Source organism: Cryptomeria japonica, chromosome 1, assembly GCF_030272615.1.
Source record: "Cryptomeria japonica chromosome 1, Sugi_1.0, whole genome shotgun sequence".
NCBI classification, from domain to species: domain Eukaryota; kingdom Viridiplantae; phylum Streptophyta; class Pinopsida; order Cupressales; family Cupressaceae; genus Cryptomeria; species Cryptomeria japonica.
Window position 1 is genome coordinate 62,391,181 of NC_081405.1, and position 22,776 is coordinate 62,413,956.

Sequence of the window (22,776 nt, forward strand, 5' to 3'; positions counted from 1 at the left end):
TGGCAAGCAAAAATTTATTGATAAATGGACATGATGGGTTATTAATGTTTATTCCCACCTTGTCGCATCATGTGTGTGGAATCTTTTGGGTCAAACCCTAATTAGGGTTGCATGTAATCAAGGCTGGAGGCCTATATAAGGGGGTGGCCCCTTCATTTGTAAAGCAGGAAGATTTGTATGAAATTGTTGCGATAAGTTATTGAGATAATAATAGTGAGACATTGTTCTCTGATGGTGTTCACTTAAGTTATTTTTCAAAACTTGCATGGTTTCACCTTCCTCACTTAGAGTAGATTTATTTCAAGTATTTAGATGAACAAGATTGATTGCAATGTTTTAAGGTGAAGATCGAATGCTCATACCTTTTGTTGATAGATGATTTTTATCAACAGTGCAAGGTTGGACTGAGCTATTTTTATGTGTATGCTTAACTTGAATTGTTGGATAAATATTGTTCTCTGATGGTGTTTATCAACGGATTAGAATCTTTCGAACACAACCTTTGAAGATTGTACCCGTTTAATGTAGTTGTGTACTAGTGGCGAAGTAAAGTGTGGTAGATCTCATCCGAAGCATTGTCATCTATTGAGTTCTTAGTCTTATCTTAGTCTTCCTAAACCCTTTCCCCTTTAATTTCAGTTCATTCAAGTTCAGTTCATTTGAAGTAGAGGCATCACAGATTGCTATATCTCATGATGAAGTTCCAGCCACAACAAAGAAGTTAAAGAATGATTCAAACGTAAGTCCCCTTGAATTACCAACAAACATGAAAGCCAAACGAGTCTATATCCGCAGTAAAGTTGCTAGTACGTAGTTGGAACCTTGGAGTCAATGTATGATCTTCTTGCAATCTTAGCATACATCTGATTCTGATCAAAAGAGGATAAGGTGACCATTGGGAAACTTTATTTAGTGTTGGTGTTGTCACAAAACACCTGTCAACAGGTAGGTCGCGGGAGGAGCAAAGCGATGAAAATCACACCACAAAAAACGTAGAAAACCCAAAGAAAATCGCGGAATGATTAGTGTCGGGTGTTTAGAATGCGTGCAGAAAAATGTGCCGCTGCGAAAAGAAAACAAACTGCCACCAAAACCCTTCCACGAAGATAGACTGTAGTGGTGAAAATAGCGCCGATTTTTGTAGAGAAAAAACACAATGGGTATCAAACCCTCTACGGCGCCAAAAAGACCATTCGCACAGGAGGAGCAAATCGTGGTGTGAGAGGTCACTATTTTCCTTAAAAAAACCAACTGCAACAGAAACCCTCAAACCTCTTTTCACGAACCTCGAAAACTAGCAGAAAAATCATGATTTGCTGCACCTCAAAAACCCTTGATTCTGCAAAAAAAACTTGAAAATTTCACTAATTTTGGAAAAATATTCCAGGTAGGGAGGCTACAAATTTTTTTTATTAAAAAATTCACCGAATTCTAAAAAATCCAATCGACCCGCTCTGATACCATGAAAAATAATTGAATGATATTGAATAATCGGATAAATTAATTACAAATATACAACTGTATAGAAAGGAATTACAAGACGATGTTCTAAAAAGAACGAATTGTTAAACTAAAGCTTCAACGTGAAGCCAAAATGCTTAAAATGCTAAATAAAGCTAAAAAGCTAAACACTAAAAAGCTAACTATGCGTTCTTATAAAAGAAGCAATAGTTGCACTTAAAAGACTAAACGAACTAAAAAGCTAAATAAGTCGACAAGTAAGATGACGAACTAAAATGCTAAATGACTAACTAAATGACCATTAATAGAACCACTAAAAAGGTAATTGACTAAAAGAATCAATTATTCTAATAAGAAAGGGAAACCTCAACAGTTTAAAAAGCCCAAAAATACACAACCAAGAATACGCTTCGGACTTTAGGGATTGAGGATGCTCAAGAGAGGTAGGAGTGCAAAGGAAACCTTTATATTTTGAAAAGCTGATAATATCAACATAGGCGATTTTTTGAGGCCACAAGGTAGGGGTTCAGTTGTGATGGGGAAGGCATGTTGGGATGGATACCCCCAAAGCTCTAATACTCTGAAAAACACAACACCTAGCTGATTTAGAAAGGACTGAAGTGGGGAGTCGGGATTGAAAAGGAAGGTATGCCAACATGAGAAACATCGAAACTCCAGAACTCTGACAATATCACACTTAGCCAATTTTAGATTTTTGCAACTTGGGTAATTGACTAAGACACAAAAGGGAGGATTAATGCAACAATTGGAGGCACACATTCATGCAAGATGGCCCATTTAGGATCTCTCAGATCGGTTATTATTAATCTGCATTGAAGGGGGGTATGAAATGATAACAATTATAATAGACAAATTATTACTATTAGTAGGATAACTGTCAGTGGAAAAGATGGAGTAATACAGAAAGATAATAAGGTGTCATAGATTCATTCTTATGATGAATTTAAGAAAGGATGCAAATCTTAGACATCTAGCCAAATTATTTGAAGCTTGGGTGGCTTACGGAGATTAATTTCACATTTGACAACATTGACAAATTGTTGGAAACTGATTGACAATTAAATTCAGCCAGACCCTATCTGCCAAATAAGTCTTTTAAGTTGAAGAGTTGTTACTATTCAGCCTGAAGTGGTGGCGACTGGGAGATTGTTAACCTTTTCAAAATGGTTTTGGAATGAAGGTTGACAACACAAACTTGGGATGATGTGGGTTCTTTATTCCTTAAAATCTTAGCTCGTTATGTTTAACCACTTGCTCTTCTAGTTATCGAGTTTGATGCAATGCTGATGGTGATTATTGATGAAAAGTTCCTAGTTCTTGATGACTTTCTTGGCAAATTCAACAAACACTTGAGATCTTGAGGCTGCATCTCATTGGATCGTATCATGCACAAAATGTACCAAAATGAAATAAATAGCACAGCTGATGATTGATAATGTCAAATGATAAAGATAAATCAAAGTAGTTCATATTTGTGTAATTGCATGTGGAAAATCAATTCAAACCATTATCATATTGCTCTTCATTGAGAGCATCAACATCATTAGTTGGTCCATTAGAACTACTAGTGTTACTACCACCAGATGCACAATGCATTTCTTGTGTGGCAACCTTTTGCTCCTCAGCATTGATTGAGATGAAGAAAAGTTGTGCAACAAAAGCATCCAAGATGGGATGCTTTCGTGGTATATCCCAATGCCTTGTCATGCTTGTGTGAGATGAGGCGAGAGTTGGAATGCACATACACCAACTCTGGTTTATTGCTACTAACCAGTTGCATTTAATTGACGTGATAAAGAAGTATATACTCAAATTTTGTTCTGCTGAAGAGAAACTTGCAAACTATTGAGATTTGAGACAAAGTCATAACAAAATTTAGAGGTTGTAGGTAAATGGAGGTACCACCATGTATGAGTATGTTGCACTTGTTTTGATGAGTGCTAAGGCTGTAGTTTGTTTGAGCTATAAACTTTAAATTTGCCCTTTACATCCAAACCAGTGAATAGTCTAGTAAATGCCACCACCTACTCATAACTACCTTCAGAGTCTCTGTATGGTTATGAGTCATCTTGGGCAAAGAAAGCGTCTATATGATATAATAATTGGGGATCAAAGCAAATGTTGGAAGACGCAGTGGGGTGGTCAGGTTGTCCCACAGTTCAATAATTGATATTATGCCCCTCCTTTTTTTCATCATGGAGTCAACATTGTCATCTATCTTGCCCAAGCATGGCTGGTCTGTAATCACTGAATTTGATTATAATCATGATGGACTATGTAAAACTTAACACATACTCACAAGCAAATCAATCATCATCCAGAACCAAATTTTTTTATAGGCCCTCCATATTTGATTTCCTAAATATTAAAAAATTAACTTTCTTACCATGCATCAAAATATAACAGTAATATTATTCCCCAACAAATGAATCCACTCAACTTTGCATACATACAACATACTAGCATTGTCTGATGACTATTTATCAGCTTTAGGACAGCATAAGATGTGGCATTGTTTGCAAGACTAGATCATGCAAGCATGGTGGAACCTAAACTACTTCTTTAGCTAACAGGAGAGATGTGTAAAGTTTACTAATATGTGGCCTTCTGCCAATCAAACTGGTGCCTACTCTGTTGGGCAATAGTTACAGCTTGCAAGGATGATAAGAACATGCATTCAAATCAGCAGGGTGTTGAGACATGGACCAGCTAGGACTCGAACCTAGGACCTTCCATATGCTGCTGGAGTGCTCTACCACTGAGCTACTGGCCCCTCTTGGACCAGTCCATCGTCGGTCTGGGTGTGGCTTATTTCCAACACCAACACCCCCCCTTAAGCCACACCTCTCGTGTGTTTGGGGCTCCTAGCCTGGACCTGGCTCTGATACCATGTTGAGACATGGACCAGCTAGGACTCAAACCTAGGACCTTTCATATGCTGCTGGAGTGCTCTACCACTGAGCTACTGGCCCCTCTTGGACCAGTCCATCGTCGGTCCGGGTGTGGCTTATTTCCAACACCAACACAAGGAACAAATATTTTTACAGCTAACAAAAGAGATGATTAAAATTGGAAAATATTTGGCTTTCCACCAGTCAAACTGGTGCCCACTCCATCGGGCAACAGTCATAGCTTGCAAGGAGGATAAGAACATGTATGCAAATCAGCAATGGAATGAAGATCAAATAAGGAAGCTTGCATCTAAACATACTTACGTTTCCCTACAAATCAGCAATACCCACATGCAACAAAAGGAGTTAAAAAAACTTTCCAATGCATCAAAAGTTGACACACATTCATCTAATCTTGTTACAATGGAATGAAGATCAAATAAGGAAACTTGCATCTAAACATACTTACGTTTCCCTACAAATCAGCAATACCCACATGCAGCAAAAGGAGATTAAAAACTTTCGAATGCATCAAAACGTTGTCACACATTCATCTAATCTTGTTACAATCGTGCCAGCAAATGTGGCAAGTGAGAGACAGCAACTAGTTTCAAAGCCCCTCTTAAAACAGTACAGCCTGTCATAGATACATTATCTTGCAAGAAAAACCTTTCTAGACTCCTCATTTTCTTGATTTACAAACATTCTTCATCATTTAGAGAGATGGACCTTCATCATTTGATGCCCTAAGACTTGCATGAATCACTTGCAGTCCACAAAAAATGGCTTACTGATCAACCCTTTTTACATCTTGCAAACATGTATATATTACAATGCATCCTACTTGCCTAGCCATGGATTTTGGGGACTGTATACTAGTCAATGCATTGAAAGCAACAACACAAAACCCTACAACAAAGAAGACCTTTGATCTATTGTTGTTCATACTAGAACGTTCAAGTAGACAGCTCAATACTTGCTTATAGACTTGCAAATGGTAGGGTTTTCATTTATGGCATTCAGGTGCCCATACATGCCCTCATTCTCTTCATATGGCTTTACACATAGATATATGCCTTTGGAGAGTCCAATGGCATTTTGGTGGAATTTGAGCGATTTAACATATCTAGCACATTTAATTTTGGGCATTAATGATGTCTTGTACTGTGCAGTGAGGTAGTTGGGGCTTTATGTTCGAATGGCAGGGTTCAAACAATTAGTATGCTGAAGGGTACACAAGTGCAAGAGATTATGAGGAAGTTCTCAATAGGAATGTATGGGTGGAGAAAGTAGGGTTAGGATATTGGTATGCTAGGTGCACTCAAGAAGGCAAAACAACAAAACAAGAAGGTTTTGAAACCTTGTAACAATTTTGCAAAAGATAGGTCGGTAGATTGTGAAAGTGAGGTTTGTCAGAGGGAAGGGAAGCAAAGGTCATGATGTAGGGAAACACACAAACAAGTAGGGAAAACCCCAAAAGTTCGTAAGAGATTGTTTGCAGGGAAAATGTTAGAGCAAAGATACAAAGTAGAAAATCCTACTGCAAACCACTGCAAAAGGGATGTGGAGCTCCAGGTTGACAAGACTCCTCAAAGAAGAGACGTATTTTGTAAGGGACACGTCCCAATAGAAGGATATATGTATAAGATAGGAAATGAATGTAACGGAGTATGAGCATATGTATAATAGAGAGGAGAGATAAAAAAGAAAGACAAATAAAGAGATATAGATTGAATGTATATAGAATAAGATATAAATGGAATGATGGGAATGCAATATTGAATATTTCAATATACAAAAGAGATGAATTTTTTGTGTAAGGTGTTATGTGCTGTATGATTACTTCTATTTATGATCTATGTTAATGTCTTGTATGGATACCACACTCTAACTCAATCTCTAATCCCTCTACTATTGTTGAGTTTGGGGTATAAATGCAACATATAGATAATTTTTGGGGCATAGATTGTTGGTTTGTGATCCCTCATTTTTCTTGCTAATAGAGACAAATAAGCAAAAGCATGGAGGCATGGAAAATTAGGGCTTGAGGGTAGGGTATGCTAGCATGAGAAACGTCAAAGTGCAAAATTGAGCCTTAAGGGAACTAAAAGAACAAGGACATGAGAGAAAGGCATGCTACAAGAGGAATTCCAAAAGTTCAAAATCAAGAGAAAGGGGAGTTTGATGGAACAAGGACTTGGAGACAATAGTGACTTGCAAGAACAACATGCTAGAAGGGAAATCTTGAAAGTCTAAAATTGGGAGAACTATTAAAATAATAATGTAATGTTCTATAATGGTCATCTTAGTCTTAGTCGTTTAGTTTCCTTTTAGGATGTTTTCTTTCATGTTTCTATTCTGTTCGTATCTGTTATGGAAAGATCATCTTGTATTCTCTATTTAAGGAGCCTTTGTTTTGTTTTTAAATATCGAATATCAATCTATTATCATTTCATGGTATCAGAGTGGGTTAAGTTTTTTGACGAATTTTCTTAATAAAAAACAATTCATGGTTATTTACTTGGAATTTATTTCTAGATTCTTTTTTTTAATCGATTCGTGGGATTAAGAGCGGGATATTTTTTTGATGAATTTTTTTCTAAAAAACAAATTCGTGGGTAACTTGGATTTTTTTCTAGAAGTGTTTATGTTGATTTAAAAATAAAATAAAAATCGTACTCACTTGTTTGAAAATCACACATAAAAGGAAGTTCACAGGTTCGTGGAATCATAGAAGGTTTTTTCTGAAAATCATGAAAGATTAAATAGTGGGCGTCAGTTTAAAGTTTTCACAATGTTCAAGGTCGTCATTTTGTTGTGACTAGGTCTTTTTATTTCTTGTGCGTCCAAGCATTTTTTCGCAGAGTTTTTTGATGAATCCTGGCGCCATTTGTAGTCAGCATGTTGTGGATTTTTGTCTCTACACATCGAGCGACATATCTGGGCGTTTTTTGCGAAGCATCATTGGGTTTTCTTTGCTAAGAATCGTTTTTCTCCTGGTCGTTTTTTTATGCAATGCCTGGTCTTCTTGTGCTGTCTGATATTTTTTTTTTCTGTGCGACCTCTGTATTTGAGGTTTCTTATTGCTGCACCAGGAAGTGTGTGAGTTTTTTCTGCAAGGCTTGGGTATTTTGCAATATTCATGGGTTTTGGAGTGATGGGTTTTGCATGACTCTCTCCTCAAAATTGTGGGTGTTTGAAGCGAATATCTTTATCAAGGGTTTTCTGATTTTTTCCCAAAAAAGTCATGGAAGGGTTTTGTATGATTTTTTCCATAAAAATCAGGGAGGGTTTTGCATGATTTTTTCTAAAAATTGTGGTCATGGGGTTTTACCGTTTTTCCACAAAACGAAGTTAAAAAAGGTTTTTGTTGATTTTTAATTTTTTTCACAAAATCGTGTGTCATTTCAGCATAGCTTTGAGGGTTGATGATTTTTCCACAAAATTGTGGTTTCTTGCAGCTTGTTTTGGTTTGCACCTTGGGTTTCTAGGGCAAACAGTGTTCTTCTACAAAAGTTTTTTGACAATTTTTTTACAAAAATCGTGTGTTGTTACTTTTGATGACATATAGCTTCAACTTTGCTGTTCATAGAACATTAACTCAAGCTGCTCAAGCTGACTCAAATGAGAAATCTTTACTATATTTGACAGCTATGACTGTCTTAGCATCAATCTAGATAGAGGCACCTTAAAATACTGCATAGAGAAAAAGTAAACTTCTGGTTCTGACAGACCTACTCACCATTTGACATTAATGACAAACCAATGCCAATAAACTCCCTCTTTGGCATTGATGTCAATACCTTCAGTAATTGCACCTTTACTCCCCGTCTGAATACAATGTGTTGTCATGAATATTTTCATTCTCTCAAACTTCATCATCCTTTACACTATTATTGCTGCAACTTCCTGTTCAATTCTGCCCAAACAAAACAAACTGGAACATTGTCAAAACTGAACATAGTCAACAAACTCTCTCATCACCACTGAAACAATATCAAACCAGATCAACATGAACAGATCAAAACAAAAACTGAAGACACACTATTGAAAAACTGCAATTGCTGGTCTCATCTCCCCCCTTGACATCAATGACAATGGGGAGAAGCATGAGGTTTTAGGTAAAGGAAGATGACAAGCAGAAGCTCCCCTTGAAACCAAACCATTGTGAAGATGAATTAGTGAACAGAGGAGAAGGGTTAGACACCCAACCTCTGTCTCAGACTTTCAAAGCCTCCTTTGTCAAGGGTTTAGTGAAAATATCAGCTACTTGGTCTGTGGTAGAAACTTAACTACTAGTAACTGCATTTGCTAGAACTTGCTCTCCCAAAAAATGATATTTTATATCAATGTGCTTTGTTCTGGAGTGCTGAACAGGATTTTTAGAGATGTTGATTGTGCTGGTGTTATCACACAAGATGGAAACTAGTTTAGGGATTTGTACCGTCATGTCTGAAATTGTTTGCACCATCCAAAGAACTTGTGTACAACATGAAGTAGCAGATATATATTCTGCTTCTGCTGTTGACAGTGATACTGATTCTTGCTTTTTGCTATGCCAACACACAATTTTATCTCCCAAGAAGAAAGCAGCACCCCTAGTACTCTTCCTGTCATCAAGGCACCCTGCCCAATCTGCATTAGTAAAGGCAGTTAAAGTAAAATGATTGTGTCTAGGATAACACAAACCAAAGTCCAATGTGCCTTGGATATATCTAAAGATCCTTTTGATAGCATTGACATGAGACTCTTTTAACAGAGGACTGAAACCTTGCAATTAAACACACTGCCTACATGATATCAGGCCTAGGTGTTGTCAAATATAGGAAACTTCCTATCATAGACCTATAGCTAGTTTGATCAGCATCAGGTGAATCATCAATCTTACTCAACTTGCAGCCTGTTACCATGGGTGTCCCCACTGGTTTACATTCATCCATATGAAACCTTGTAAGCATCTCTCTTGCTTACTTATTTTGGGATAGAAATATACCTTTGTCAAGTTGAGAGATCTGCAATCCAAGAAAGAAGGACAGCTCTCCATGTATGGAAATTCAAATTCTGATTGCATGAGGTTAGAAAACATTTTGTACTTACCATCATTGTCAAGTTTTTTGTCTTAGAAACTAATCGTTGGTATTTGAAAGTTTTTTTGAACTCAAATATCATACCCGCGTATATTGGAAAGAAAACACCAACCTTTTGGGATTACCACAATGATTAATGTCATTAATATTCAATACTATGTTGTTAAATATAAACAATAAAGTTTCTGTTGCTTCTTAACTATGTTCCTAACACTATGATGACAGGATACAGAAACTTACATTGCAAGTCCTTTGCAACAAACTACAACTGACTTGTCTGCACTAAAACTTCAAGAAAACATAACATTGAAGTATACAATGCATCTGGACAAACATCAACCCATTTTCGAATGACATATAGCTTCAACTTTGATGTTTATAGAACAGTAACTCAAGCTGCTCAAGCTGACTCAAATGAGAACTCTTTACTGTATTTGATAGCTATGACTGTCTCAACACCAAGCTAGATAGAGACACCTTAAAATACTGCTTAGACAAAAAGTAAACTTCTGGTTTTGACAGACGTACTCACCATTTGACATCAATGACAAACCAATGCCAACACTTACTGCTCTGTGAACAGCAAACATTCTGAAACTTTAACATAAGTGTGAACAAAAATAAGCGAATGAAATAGAAATATGAACAAATATATAATGGAAATTTACCTCTGCAATCGCCTTGGCTGGTTTCAAAAACTATGCTCATCAAAGATTCAATCAAGCACATCAACCTTTGCATTGGTCTTTTTATATGGTGATGTAGACCACTCCTTACTAGCAAACGTGTCTCAAAGCAGCCTTTGACTTAAGCAAAGATTGCAATATCATAAAATTGGTTGCGAAGTGGGTTATTCTAGGTAGAGCCAACTCTTTCTTATTTGTGAATCTTCTCATTATGTTGAGGATCTGAGTATGATTATAATCTATATATATATATTTACAAATATTTTTCGCATGCTCTATACATGTTTTGATTCGTAGCAAGTAGTCCAAAACAAAGAATGGTGCCTATCCATGAGTAGTGTAGCTATAACAATATAATTTGTTGCATTATTTGTACTACATTTTTTTTGCTCACCTCGACCAAGACTTTCTCCATAGCCTCACAAAGGAATTTGACATTTTTTGTGTGTTTCTAAAGCAGCTTTTGACTTCAAAAACACTATGCCACCTGAATGAAACAAAATCAACAATTCAGTATATTAGAAATTAGAAATATTAATCACTGAATCAATTGATTACATGAAATACAATTATTTGAGGAAGAAACAAAAAAAATTAACAATGTTCTATCTCTTCTATTAGTTCAAGCATCAGTCATGATGGTGCAACTCTTCTTCCATATGTCATATTGCTCTTTAATTCTTCCTTTCGCATCAGCTACTTTATGACTCAAAATGGAGCCCTTTATCTCTATATCATTAGGGGCTTTGAACCTTGTTGCACAAACAGTAATGACATCTATTATAATTTGCCAATAAGGAGATTTAAAACAAATAAAATAAACAAAACAAGTGTCACATAGTGGCGAGTACTTGTCATATATTGTAGTAGAAGTAATAAATCTAATAAGATAAGTATTGAGTAGTATAGTTGGTTGCTTCCATAATCTATTGAATTATAGTCATACAGAAGTTGCAAGGATCAAATTCACATGCATATCAAATTTGTAGTCATGGAAATGAGTTATATTATAAAAAATATATTTTTAGTTTAAAAGTATATGATTCATAGATATTTTTAATCATATATCAAATCTAGAACTAAACACCTCTTGAAAATCTTAGCTCATTATCCCTATATTTTATATAGCTGTCCCCTTTGCCGTCCCCCCACCGTCCCCAAAATTGGCAAAAAAATTTGCCGTCCCGGAAACTCGTCCCGTCGTCCCCGTCCTAGAAACTCGGGGTAACGTAGGTTATAATTTAATTGCTTTCTCTATAATTTATGTGAAAACTTTAACTTTTTAAAATTCTTAAATATGAAAAATAAAATAAAAATTATTAAATTTTACATCTATTAATTCAATTTTAATGATGTTATGAATTCCACAACATAATAATTTAATATAAATTTTAAATTAAATAGAAGAAAAAATTACTGTAAAAAATAATTTATGATTTTTTAAAATAATATAAGAAAATTATAACAATATAATAATTCTAATTGATTTTAAAAAAATTAAACCTTTTCTAAATCTTAGCTCATTATTCTAAATTAAATTGATAGTAGTTATAATTTAATTGCTTTCTCTATAATTTATATCAAAACTTTTTTATTTTTATAAAATTCTTAAATATGAAAAATAAAATAAAAATTATTAAATTTAACACTTATTAATTCAATTTAAATGATATTATGAATTCCACAACATAATAATTTAATATAAATTTTAAATTAAATAGAAGAAAAAAACTACTCTAAAAAATAATTTATAATTTTTTAAAAATAATAAAAAATATATTGCAATAAATAAAATCAAAGACCGCTCTAAAAATAATCTACACCAATTTAATAATAATAATCGGAGAATATTCTGTGCATCGTTGTGAATATTAATTTTTGAAGTGCGCCTTGCACGCTTTATATTCATTTATTGATTTTTTCGAAGTCCAAAACAAAAATCACATACGGTGGCTAAAAAGCCACACGCAGTAAAAAGTTGCTTGGGAAACGGGAATAATAAAGCTAGCTATGTGTGAAGTTTCATTAAAAAATTGTTACTTTCCTATACTTTTGCATAAAAATATGTTTTATCATAGTGGATCTGTAAAATTTGTGTATAAGAGGCAAATTATTTTAGCCAATCAAATAGTCATAAAATATTTTTCTGATTTAAAAAGTTAAAAAATATGTATATATACTATACAAAAATTTAATTTTATAGTAAAATAAAAAAAACTTGATTGTAAATAAAAAAATTTAATAATTAGTTAAGCATGAAAATGCAAATTCATTGCAATATTACTATGCCTAACGGCAAGAACTAATAAGTATTTTAATTGACAATGTAACTCTAAAAACTTCAATGCTACATATTGCTAAATACACAAAATTCAATAGACACAGAAATCAAATTATGTATTTTATAACAAGAGTAATAATAATTACTTGGTTGCATGAAATGGAATGGTGCAAAAGTCTCCAATTGCACTTCTTGTAGCCTCATGCTTGTTTTTGTTCCAACTCATCTTCTAAAGTGATGTTTGGAAACTTAAAGTAGTGCATGGGACAAAATGTGAATCAAAATTGAATGAAGATTAATGAATTCTAGGCCCAATACTTACACCGCCATTGCCACTGCCACTACTTAGAGATTCAGGAAATGGAGGAATTGAAGAACTCTCTCCACTAATGGCTGCCATCTCTTCTCTTTGCCTCTGTTTTTATTTTTTTTGCTGCTCAAAAGTCTCTAGTTGACTTTGCACTTCACATATAACTTCAGAAGGTGTTGCTGGGCATGGCTTAGCATTACGACATGGTATGTGTGCAAGGTGATACTTCAATTGATTAATACCTCCCCCAAGAATTTCCCCTTTGCAATGGTTACATGATATTTTCCCTTTTTTGCCCTAGGGATGGCATGTTTCCAACAAGGTTCCCTTCTAACTAGGGTTGACGTTGTCTTTGAAAATTTGGATCAATTTATAAATGAATAGTAGGCTGCAAAAAATTATAAATGTAAAAAAAATTAACATTTTCACATTCTAATTAAATTAAAATAAAAAAGGAAAAAACTAAGGTCAATTAGGGTTTGCAGCTAAAGAATTAAGGAAAATTAAAAAAAAATCTAGGATTTGATTATTTGATAGTTAGGGTTTTTTTCATTAACCTAAAATAAAGCCAAAAAAACCTAATGTAGAACACAATGGAAATTTGGAAAAAAAAAAAGAACTTCAAAATACAAACTTATCTCTTCATATTTGCTCCAAAATGAAGGTAGGCAGCTCCAAATTAATTTTGGGCTCTTCTAAATCCTCCTTAAGCTCCTTTGGATATGTCATGGGCTGCTATAAACCTGCCCAAATGATCTTCAATCACTGTTTTGTCCTCAACCAATGTGCTGGTTTTATCTCCAATGACCTATATTTTTGTTCAAAAAATAGTTTTTCTGTCCTTGTGTTTGAAAACAAAAATGAATGTCTTTTTAGCATGAAGGAGATGATTTTAAGTCTTTGTTTTAGGACTTAATGTTTTTTTTTGTTTAAGTTAAATTTATGCCTGCTGCGGCCTAGCCTATCCTGCAGGACTCGCCGGGTCTGGCAAGTTTTCTAGACTTGGTGAGTCTCTAGGACTCGTCAGGTTTTTGGGTCATGAGTCCCTAGGACCTGGTTAGACCCACTCGATTTGGGACTCACTGAGTCTCTGTGACTCCAGGTCAGTTTTGTAACTATGTTAATAAATAGTAGACCACAATACCATATCCCTAGAGGTGCATGATGGTCATCTACTTCGTTTTATAAAAACTGGAGCAGATGACTTGCAGTTGGAATTTATTAAAAAATATTAAAGACCATTAAGTTGCTGAGCCTCAATATATTTCACACAATTGTCTTGAGAGGACTAATAGACGAGTGAGTGAGTGACATGCTTCTCAGCAACATTCAAAGTGTATTTAGAGTCCAGACTCTTACCATCTTTGGCTATGTTTTAGGCACCTTTAGAATAATAGTATAATACTTGATATCCTTGACCAAACACTTTGCCATGATAGAGACCATCCTTCACTTCTTTTACATCAACAGATGTATTGCAAGAAAATATTAAATATATCTATTGATCTCATAGAATGACAATAGAAGACTGTACATGTATTTACACATTTTCAGTTTGGAATATGACCTTTGCCCTTGGATTTTGCAGATTGATATAACAAAGCTTCTGTCTGAAAACCGTGTTCAACTACAAGAAGGCAACTCATTGCAGTAAGGGAAGGACCACTCTTAAAGTGCTATACATATCTATTAACTATTGACACATTTTCAATTTGGATTGTGGCCATTGTCCTTGGCAGATTGACTAGACAAAATTTCCATCTGAGAATTATGTGTCCACTAGGTGATTCACTTGCAGTAGGTTCCTCAAAGTTTCCTGAATGGCCTCTATACACATAAGAGCAGTTTTGGCGAGTAGGGGAGTCCTTAGAGCTATTCGCCATGTCCTTGGCAGATTGACTCAACAAAACTTCCATCTGAAAACCATGTGTGCCCACAAGAAGGGGGCTCAAGTGCAGAAGGGAAGGACCACTCTCAAAGTTCCTGAATGGCCACTCTGGGCCATATGGAGTAGGGGAGACCTTCGAGCTATCACAGTAGTCTAGGATAGGGGTTGAGTAACAGGTAGTCCCCACCACCGTGGAACAAAAATCTTCAACAAACTGCCGGGCTATTTTATAGGGTCATAGATAACAAGCGAAAGAAAATAGATGAGAAGTTAACATGCCAACATCAGGGCTGCTACATGCATTTGGTAGGAATGATATTATCTTCCATGGTTTGATGGTTTGCCTCGTGAGTGTGATTGGATGCTAATGCTTGCAATGGGTTTACCGCAGTGGCCATTTGGTTGGTTCTGAGCCCTCTATCAAGGAAGCAGCTGTAATGTCGAGTAATAGGTGGTCCCCACCACCTTGGAACAAAAATGTTCAGCAAACTGCCAGGCTATTTTATATGGTCATAGATAACAAGCGAAAGATAATAGCTGGGAAGTTAACGTGCCAACATCAGGGCTGCTCCATGCATTTGGTAGGAATAGTATTATCTTCCATGGTTGATGCGTTGCCTGGTGAGTGTGATTGGATGCTAATGCTTGCAATGGGGTTTACTGCAGTGGCCATTTGGTTGATTCTGAGCCCTCTATCAAGGAAGCAGCTGTAATGTCCCCTTCCTAAATTGCCCTAGAATCACCTTTGCGACAAATTAGGGTTAGGGTTACATCTTACCAATTAAATATCTCTTTGAATAACGTGATTCCTGGATTTGAATCCTGTGATCGTAACATGTACCAATATATATATATAGGTTAGACAAGATCATTAGGGTTAGACAAGATCGCATTACAATTCATGTACTATCAATAATATTATACACACATATCAAGGTTTGGAGGAAGAGACATGCTAGGTCTGCCTGAAGCCATTTCTATACGAAGCCCAAGAGTGGATGTCTGCCAGAGCCCTCTTTGCTTGCTTAGTGGCTTGTACCTTCTTTCCCCATGAATGTCTTATCTTCCTAAAGACAAGTGCCATCTTGCGGGGTTGAGCGGAGGTCGTAAGGGGTTTTCTCGGCTCTTCTATGTAAGTGCCCTCTTGTCCCTAGGAGCCACTGTATGGTCCACTCTAGGACGGCCTACTTACATAGCCCTCTTATAACCCTTTTGCTTACACCCCAGGTCCTTCCTACAAGATGGAATTCAGACAAATCAGGAATAACTATCATATGCACATACTTAATCATTATTTATTATGCATAGGCAGCATTGATATATTATTATATATATGACAATCAAACATATCCTATATTCTACCACATGAAAATATACTTGAGCATTATCCATTATGCATATGCAATATGTAAATATATATACCACAATCAATTTGGCAGATATGTTATTGTTACCACAGAATATTAGTTTGGTTAATAATGGTCTGAAATACCCAGTGATCTGCTGTGATCAAATCCTTGACTGGAATTGTTTCTTCCTTGATCGCTGTCCTCTATCTTATGGAAAATGATTTTTCCTTCTGTCTGATGCCCTTGTTCCCTGGAGTTGACCTTCATTTATATCCCCCCTTCCATTGAGTGAGGCATGACTATTATTAGCAACAGTTATATGGGATATGTCTTTAGCCAGTGTGTCCTTTGACCTTTGGCCCATCGCACCTTTTGATGATTATTTTGTCTTAACACTTAGCAAAATCTCTTGCGATTCTAATGACCTCAATTTCTTGTTAATCGTTGGGTCTTCAAGACGATTTTTGTGGCAGGGGCTGTGACAGCTATCATTGCTGCATATTCCTTTAGTCTTTGCTTTAGTCATCGTACACGTTATCTTCTTATAAGTATAGAAAAGCTGGCCATCTATACTGAGACCCCTGTCATAGTTGTAGGTATTAATTGATTTTGGAATCAGCCAATATGAGTTGGCCTCATTGATGCCATGAATATACAGATCTCTGTCTTGTCCATAATGATGGTCGTTGCTGTCTTTGACAGCCTATAATATGTTACTGTATAACATATTTGTTGATCGATTCTTAATGACTGCCGGCTGGAGACTAGATTTTTGTGATGTCTTATAAATAAGACAATTTTCTGTTTGATTGATTTTAGTTTTACTACATATATTCTGTCTGTTAAGAATGATTTTAAAGGTATTAGGCAGGGGCATGACAGCAGCTAATGCTCATCTGTGCCAAGTGTGTGCAATGGTTACATTCCCTTCAATCATGCCAGCTCCAAGTATTCTCCGAAGTGCAAATGAAAATTTTCAGGTCCATTGTGGAATATCCCCTCATCTGCTAATGGTAACAGCCCATCACATGATCTCTGCGTGCCTGGCAAGAGGGTCTTACCCACCTGATTGGGTGTTGGGTCAATCCTGCTAGCATTTTGGGGGAAATGTCTAACTGCATTGCACTCTTTCTTTCCTCTTCAAAAATTTTGTGACATACTGTATATAATAATTGAATTTATGTGCTTTGTTATCAAAATGAAAATATTTAAGTATTTTTTTTTCTCCTACCAGGTTTTGCACAGTTGTGAAGTTGTGGTTGCTGATATTAGTTTGCATTTGCTGAAATGGACATTTAATACAGCTTCCAGTCTATTGCACAGCGTGTTTTTTATGGTTTCCAGTTTGTTGTATCAGAGATTGCTTGGAAATTTAACACCCTGTGATTTAACTTTTTGAAGTTTGAGGGTGTCTTTCTCATGAAATATGCTGATTGGTTTGGCAGCTTTATATGTGCATGGTCTTCTGAGAAATAAAGTCAATTTGATTTTTAACTGCAGTGAAAGAGGGAATCATTATATTTTTCTGTTTTTGCATTTGTATGTTTGTAGAGAATGCATATTTTTTGCAGGGAGAGGACCACGTGTTCTCAGTGCTGGTAGATTTATCAGGATCAACTGTAAGAAATCAAATTTATCGCTTTGTTATGTCACAAAATAGGCACTGTTTAGGTTTGGTACAGATGACAGCAGTGCTCACTGCTGTATCTTATCATGTCCATTTGCATGTTTGTAACTCTATTGGAGGGAGCAGGATGCTGCAAGTTTCATGAAACAAACTTTCGTCATTAAGGGTTGTAATTCTGATATACCATGATAGAGGGAGAAATTACTACTACAGCTACAAAGCAGATGCATTAAACTTCATATTTATGTTTTTGTATGGTTATGTTCAGGAATTGGCCCATCGACAACAATTTTATTTCTGGAAAAATTATAGAAATAACAGGCTAAAGCACATCCTACCTCGGCCACTTCCTGAAGCAGCACCCCCTCCCCCCACTTCTGAAGCAGCTGCTGCACCAGCTCCTGCACAGACAATGCCACCTGCAGTACCAGCTGTATCTGGCCTTCCAAAGGTTGAAAACACGCGGGGTAGTGGTGGAGATCGAAGGAAGAGAAAGCATGGTAACTAATGTTGAAGGTTTACATTGTTGCATGTTGTACATCAAACCATTATGTCTGGAGGTTATCTATATAAAATGCACCAGCTCCTGCACAGACAATGCCACTTGTAGCAACAGCTGTATCTGGTTCCCCAAAGGCTGAAAGCACATAGGTTAGTGGTGGAGAACGGAGGAAGAGAAGGCACATTAACTGATGTTGAAAGTTTACATTGTTGCATGTTGTACATCAAATCATTATGTATTAGGAAATGCAATGAATTTCGTATTAAAAATTATTACATTTGGAAAGGTCCAGAAACATGCAGGAAGTAAATATAAAAGCAGACATGAATTGTGCCTCTTTGAATCTCAATCCATCTTTCATAAAGATGAATGGCATTTGTTTACAGAATCAGGCCGAAGATATTCAGTATTTACATCTGATAAGTTAGAACTATGCTAGTAAGTAGAAGATGCATGTTAGTACCAAGGTATCCTAAAAACTGTAAAGTTTGTCCAATTTTCAATTCAATATGCAAGATGTATTCTAATTCTATTCTTTATATATCTATGTATTTAATCTCAATTATAATTCTGACTATCTTCTTTGTTATGGCAGGTAAGAGGAGTATTTATTGATTTCGATATCCTCTTTCTCAAATGCCATATATATATATATATAAAAGAGGGGAGGATCAAGACACTACTTGATCACACCCTTTGGTATATAATATCAACCGGTGTTAAACATATTTGTCAGCCCGATATTAATCGGTGATCACATAACACAACATATTTGCCGACCCGATATTAATCGGTGATCACATAACATATGACATATTTGCCAACCCGATATTAATTGGGACTTACGTAACATATTAACATGTTAACCGATATGCCAATCGGAATTAATGATGGCGTTTGGTATTGCAAAGTAACCGAAGTGAATCGGTGTCTATGTTAACCTACACCGATCACTTAACTAATGGTTATATTCATTAATCATTGATCGGTGCATTACTATGCCACCCGATAGTAATATAATAATCACTTGTTGAAAACAAATCCGATATAGATCAGGATAGATGATTAATTAGATAACTATCGTTGATTACCAATATGCCATGGTTATCGATGAGGAATAATCATCAAATAGAATAGCTTGAAGTTTTTCTTAATGGTTTAATCGATAGGATAAATGATTGAATGAGAGACTTCATTTATCTCTCATTCAATCATTTATCTTATCGTAGCTACCATGCATTAACACTCCCTCTTAGCTAGGTAAGATAAATGAGAGTAGTGTATCAAGAATCACAATTTTAAATGATAGTTAGCATTCTTTACACAATCTAACTTTTTAGGAAATCATATCACCTAATCACATGATATGAAGTATCACCTAAACACGTGATACAAAAGACCATCACATCAATCTTGTGATGACAGGATATCACCTTAGCACGTGATATCAGTATTGCCTAAGCACGCAATACTTAAAGATAATCATATGAGAAAATATTCCATTCTCATCTTTATCCCAGTTGAGGTAGGTGCACTAACATTTCATATAAATGTTTTACCACAACACAATCATGGCTCATCCATGATACACCAGAGATCCAACATGATAACTAGTTTGGACATTATAAGATCGTCACCTTATAATGTCTCCATACAAGTGTTCATTATCTTGAGAGATCGTCACCTCTTAGATATGAACCCAGGGGATAAAATTCAAAAATACCCTATCATGACAAAGAAGTTTATACTTTAAACATCTTATAGATATGCAAATACAGATTACAAAGCAAATTACCTTTCTATCATACCTAAACCTTTTCTGAAGTGATCAACTTTCACTCTAGAAAGAGGTTTGGTCAGAATATCTACAGTTTGATCTCCCATACAAACATATTCTAATTGGATTGCATTCCTGTCTACCATATCTCGCACATCGTGGTATGAAATCTCAATATGCTTGGATCTGTCATGAAACACTGAATTTACTGAAAGTTTTATGCAGCTCTGGTTGTCACAATGTATAACAGTGGGTTTCATAGGTTCTCCAAACAACCCCACAAGCAACTTCCTAAGCCATACTGCCTCTCGGGCAGCCATAGAAGCTGCAATGTATTCTGCCTCGGTGGAACTTTGAGCTACAGAAGACTGCTTCCTGCTGATCCAAGATATCATAGCTGAACCTAGACTGAAGCAACACCTTGAAGTGCTTTTCTTGTCAGTCACACTTCCAGTCCAATCTGAATCTGTAAATCCATGTAGGTCTATATCAACTTTTTCATATTTGAGACCAAGGTTTAGGGTACCTTGTAGGTATCTCATAATGTGTTTTACTGCAACGAGGTGTGTCTCCTTCGGATCACACATAAACTGACTTAGAACATTAACTGCATAACAAATATCTAATCTTGTATTTACCAGGTACATCAGGGACCCAATCACCTGTCTGTATTGAGTAGGATTAGTGGGTTGTGACTCTGCTGCTGCTTCTTTAAGTTTATGTAAATTGGTTTCCATAGGAGAGGTCATGGGTCTACAGTTTAGCATTCCGAATCTCTTCAAAATATCCAAGGTATACTTTCCTTGGTTTAGTATAATGTTGTCAGAATTCTGCCATACTTCCAATCCTAGGAAGTAATGAAGGAGTCCCAAGTCCTTCATATCAAATTCGTTGGATAGATCTTTCTTACATTGATCTATTAGGTGATCATTTCCTGAGATTAATAAGTCATCAACATATAAAATCAATATTAGCGTATCACCTTTATTTCTTTTGTAGTAGAGATTAGGATCTGCATCATTTTTGGAGAAGCCTAGTCCTGAGAGATATGTGTCAATTCTTTCATTCCAGGCCCTGGGAGCCCGTTTAAGTCCATAGAGAGCTTTTTTGAGTCTACACACATGATACTCTGCATCATGAATTTCAAACCCTTCAAGTTGCTCTAGGTAGACTTCTTTTGAGATCTCACCATTTAGAAAAGCTATCTTAACATCCATTTGGTGTACCTTCCACCCCTTTCCTGTTGCAATGGCTAATACAGCTCTTACTGATGTATACCTGGCAATAGGTGCAAAGGTTTCTTCATAATCTATTCCTTCCTTTTGTGAGAACCCTCTAGCTACAAATCTAGCCTTGTGTTTTTCAATACTGTCGTCTGCAACATGTTTGATCTTGAACAACCATTTAGATGAAACCACATATTTCTTAGTTGGCCTAGGAACAATCTCCCAAACATCATTTTTCATAATGGACTGATACTCTTCAGACATGACATCCTTCAATACTTGATGTTCAAGTGCATCTGATACATTGTTTGGTTCGGCTTTAGAGAGATCATTCATAAGGGCAACGTAGCTAGTGAATTTATTAGGTCTTTTACTTTCCTTGAAGGTTCCTAAAGGTGCAACAAACTTCTGAGCTTCTTCTACAGTCTTGGTGGCTCATATTGGTCTTTTCTTGAGATTTTCTCTAGGTGGACTTTGAGTTTCACTTATAGTTTCCTCATGATTCTCCCTCTGAAGCTTAGGAGTAGGATCTCTATCTAAGCTAGGGTTGGGGATATAGACTTTAGGGTCTAGAGAGCTTTGGTCTCTTTTGAAGGCTAAGTCTTCTTCAAAGATCACATCCCTACTTAGTTCAATATTCTTTTGACCAGGTATATATATCTTGTAGGCCTTGGAGGTTTCACTATATTCTACAAAGATTCTCTTTTTTCCAGAAGGCTCTAATTTTAATCTTTTCTCCTTAGGTATATGAATATAGATAGGGCATTCAAAAATCCTAAGGTGGCTAATATCCGGTTTTGATTTAGTAAAGACTTCCTCAGGGGTTTTGTCTTCAAGATGAGAGTGAGGACATCTGTTTTGAATATATACAACAATGCTAGTTGCTTCTGCCCAAAGATTGATATTTAGATTCTGATTAAGAATCATAGCTTTGGCAGCTTCAACGATTGTCCTATTTTTTCTTTCTGCTATTCCATTTTGTTGAGGGTTGTAAGTTATTTTTAACTCCCTCTTAATCGCTGAAGTTTTACAAAACTCTTTAAATAATTCTGATGTGTATTCCCCCCCCATTATCAGTTCTTAGGGTTTTAATTTTGTTTCCTGAGTAGTTCTCTGTTAGTGATTTGAATTCTTTAAACCTATTAAGGATCTCTTCTGATTCTTTACATTTCAGAAAGTAGATCCAGGTTTTCCTAGAGTAGTCATCAACAAATATTACATGATACAGAAATCCCCCCAATGAATTTACAGACATAGGTCCACATACATCAGAATGAACTAACTTAAAAATTTTACTTGTTTTCCTAGTACTACTCTGAAAAGCACCCTTAGTATTTTTACCTAAGACACATTTTGTGCATGCACTTGAATGATATTGCTTTAGCTTAGGTAGACCTGTGACAAGGTCTCCCATTGATGATAAAGCTCTAAAATTTAGGTGGCCTAGTCTTCAATGCCATATTTCATTGGCATCTGTAGTTTCATGAATTAGGGCTAAGTTGGGCTCTGTGCATGGCTCATACAAGTAGCTTTGTCTTTGACCAATTGTTTTAGCTTTCTTGATGGATGAGTTCTTTGGCCAAGCCAATACTTTGTCGTCCATGAAGGTCACTCTGTATCCATTGTCCTCTAGTGCTGATATTGAGACTAGATTCCTCTTAATGCTTGGA

At 36.0% G+C, this 22,776-nt stretch overlaps 1 protein-coding gene across 4 annotated transcripts in view; it reads left to right on the top strand.

Annotated features, from left to right (window-relative positions):
* LOC131063228 (mediator of RNA polymerase II transcription subunit 31) overlaps positions 1 to 18,440 on the top strand; it is an 86,861-nt gene extending 68,421 nt beyond the window's left edge. For 3 of the 4 annotated variants that reach the window (XM_057997028.2, XM_057997027.2, XM_057997030.2), the window contains exon 6: positions 17,870 to 18,440. In XM_057997028.2, coding sequence (XP_057853011.1) covers positions 17,870 to 18,109 — 240 coding nt within the window. In that variant the 3' untranslated portion in view covers positions 18,110 to 18,440. Of the gene's footprint in view, positions 1 to 17,208; positions 17,474 to 17,869 lie in introns of those variants that run through there. The other variant, XM_057997031.2, reaches the window with a different exon arrangement.
* The last annotated feature ends 4,336 nt before the right edge of the window (positions 18,441 to 22,776 follow it).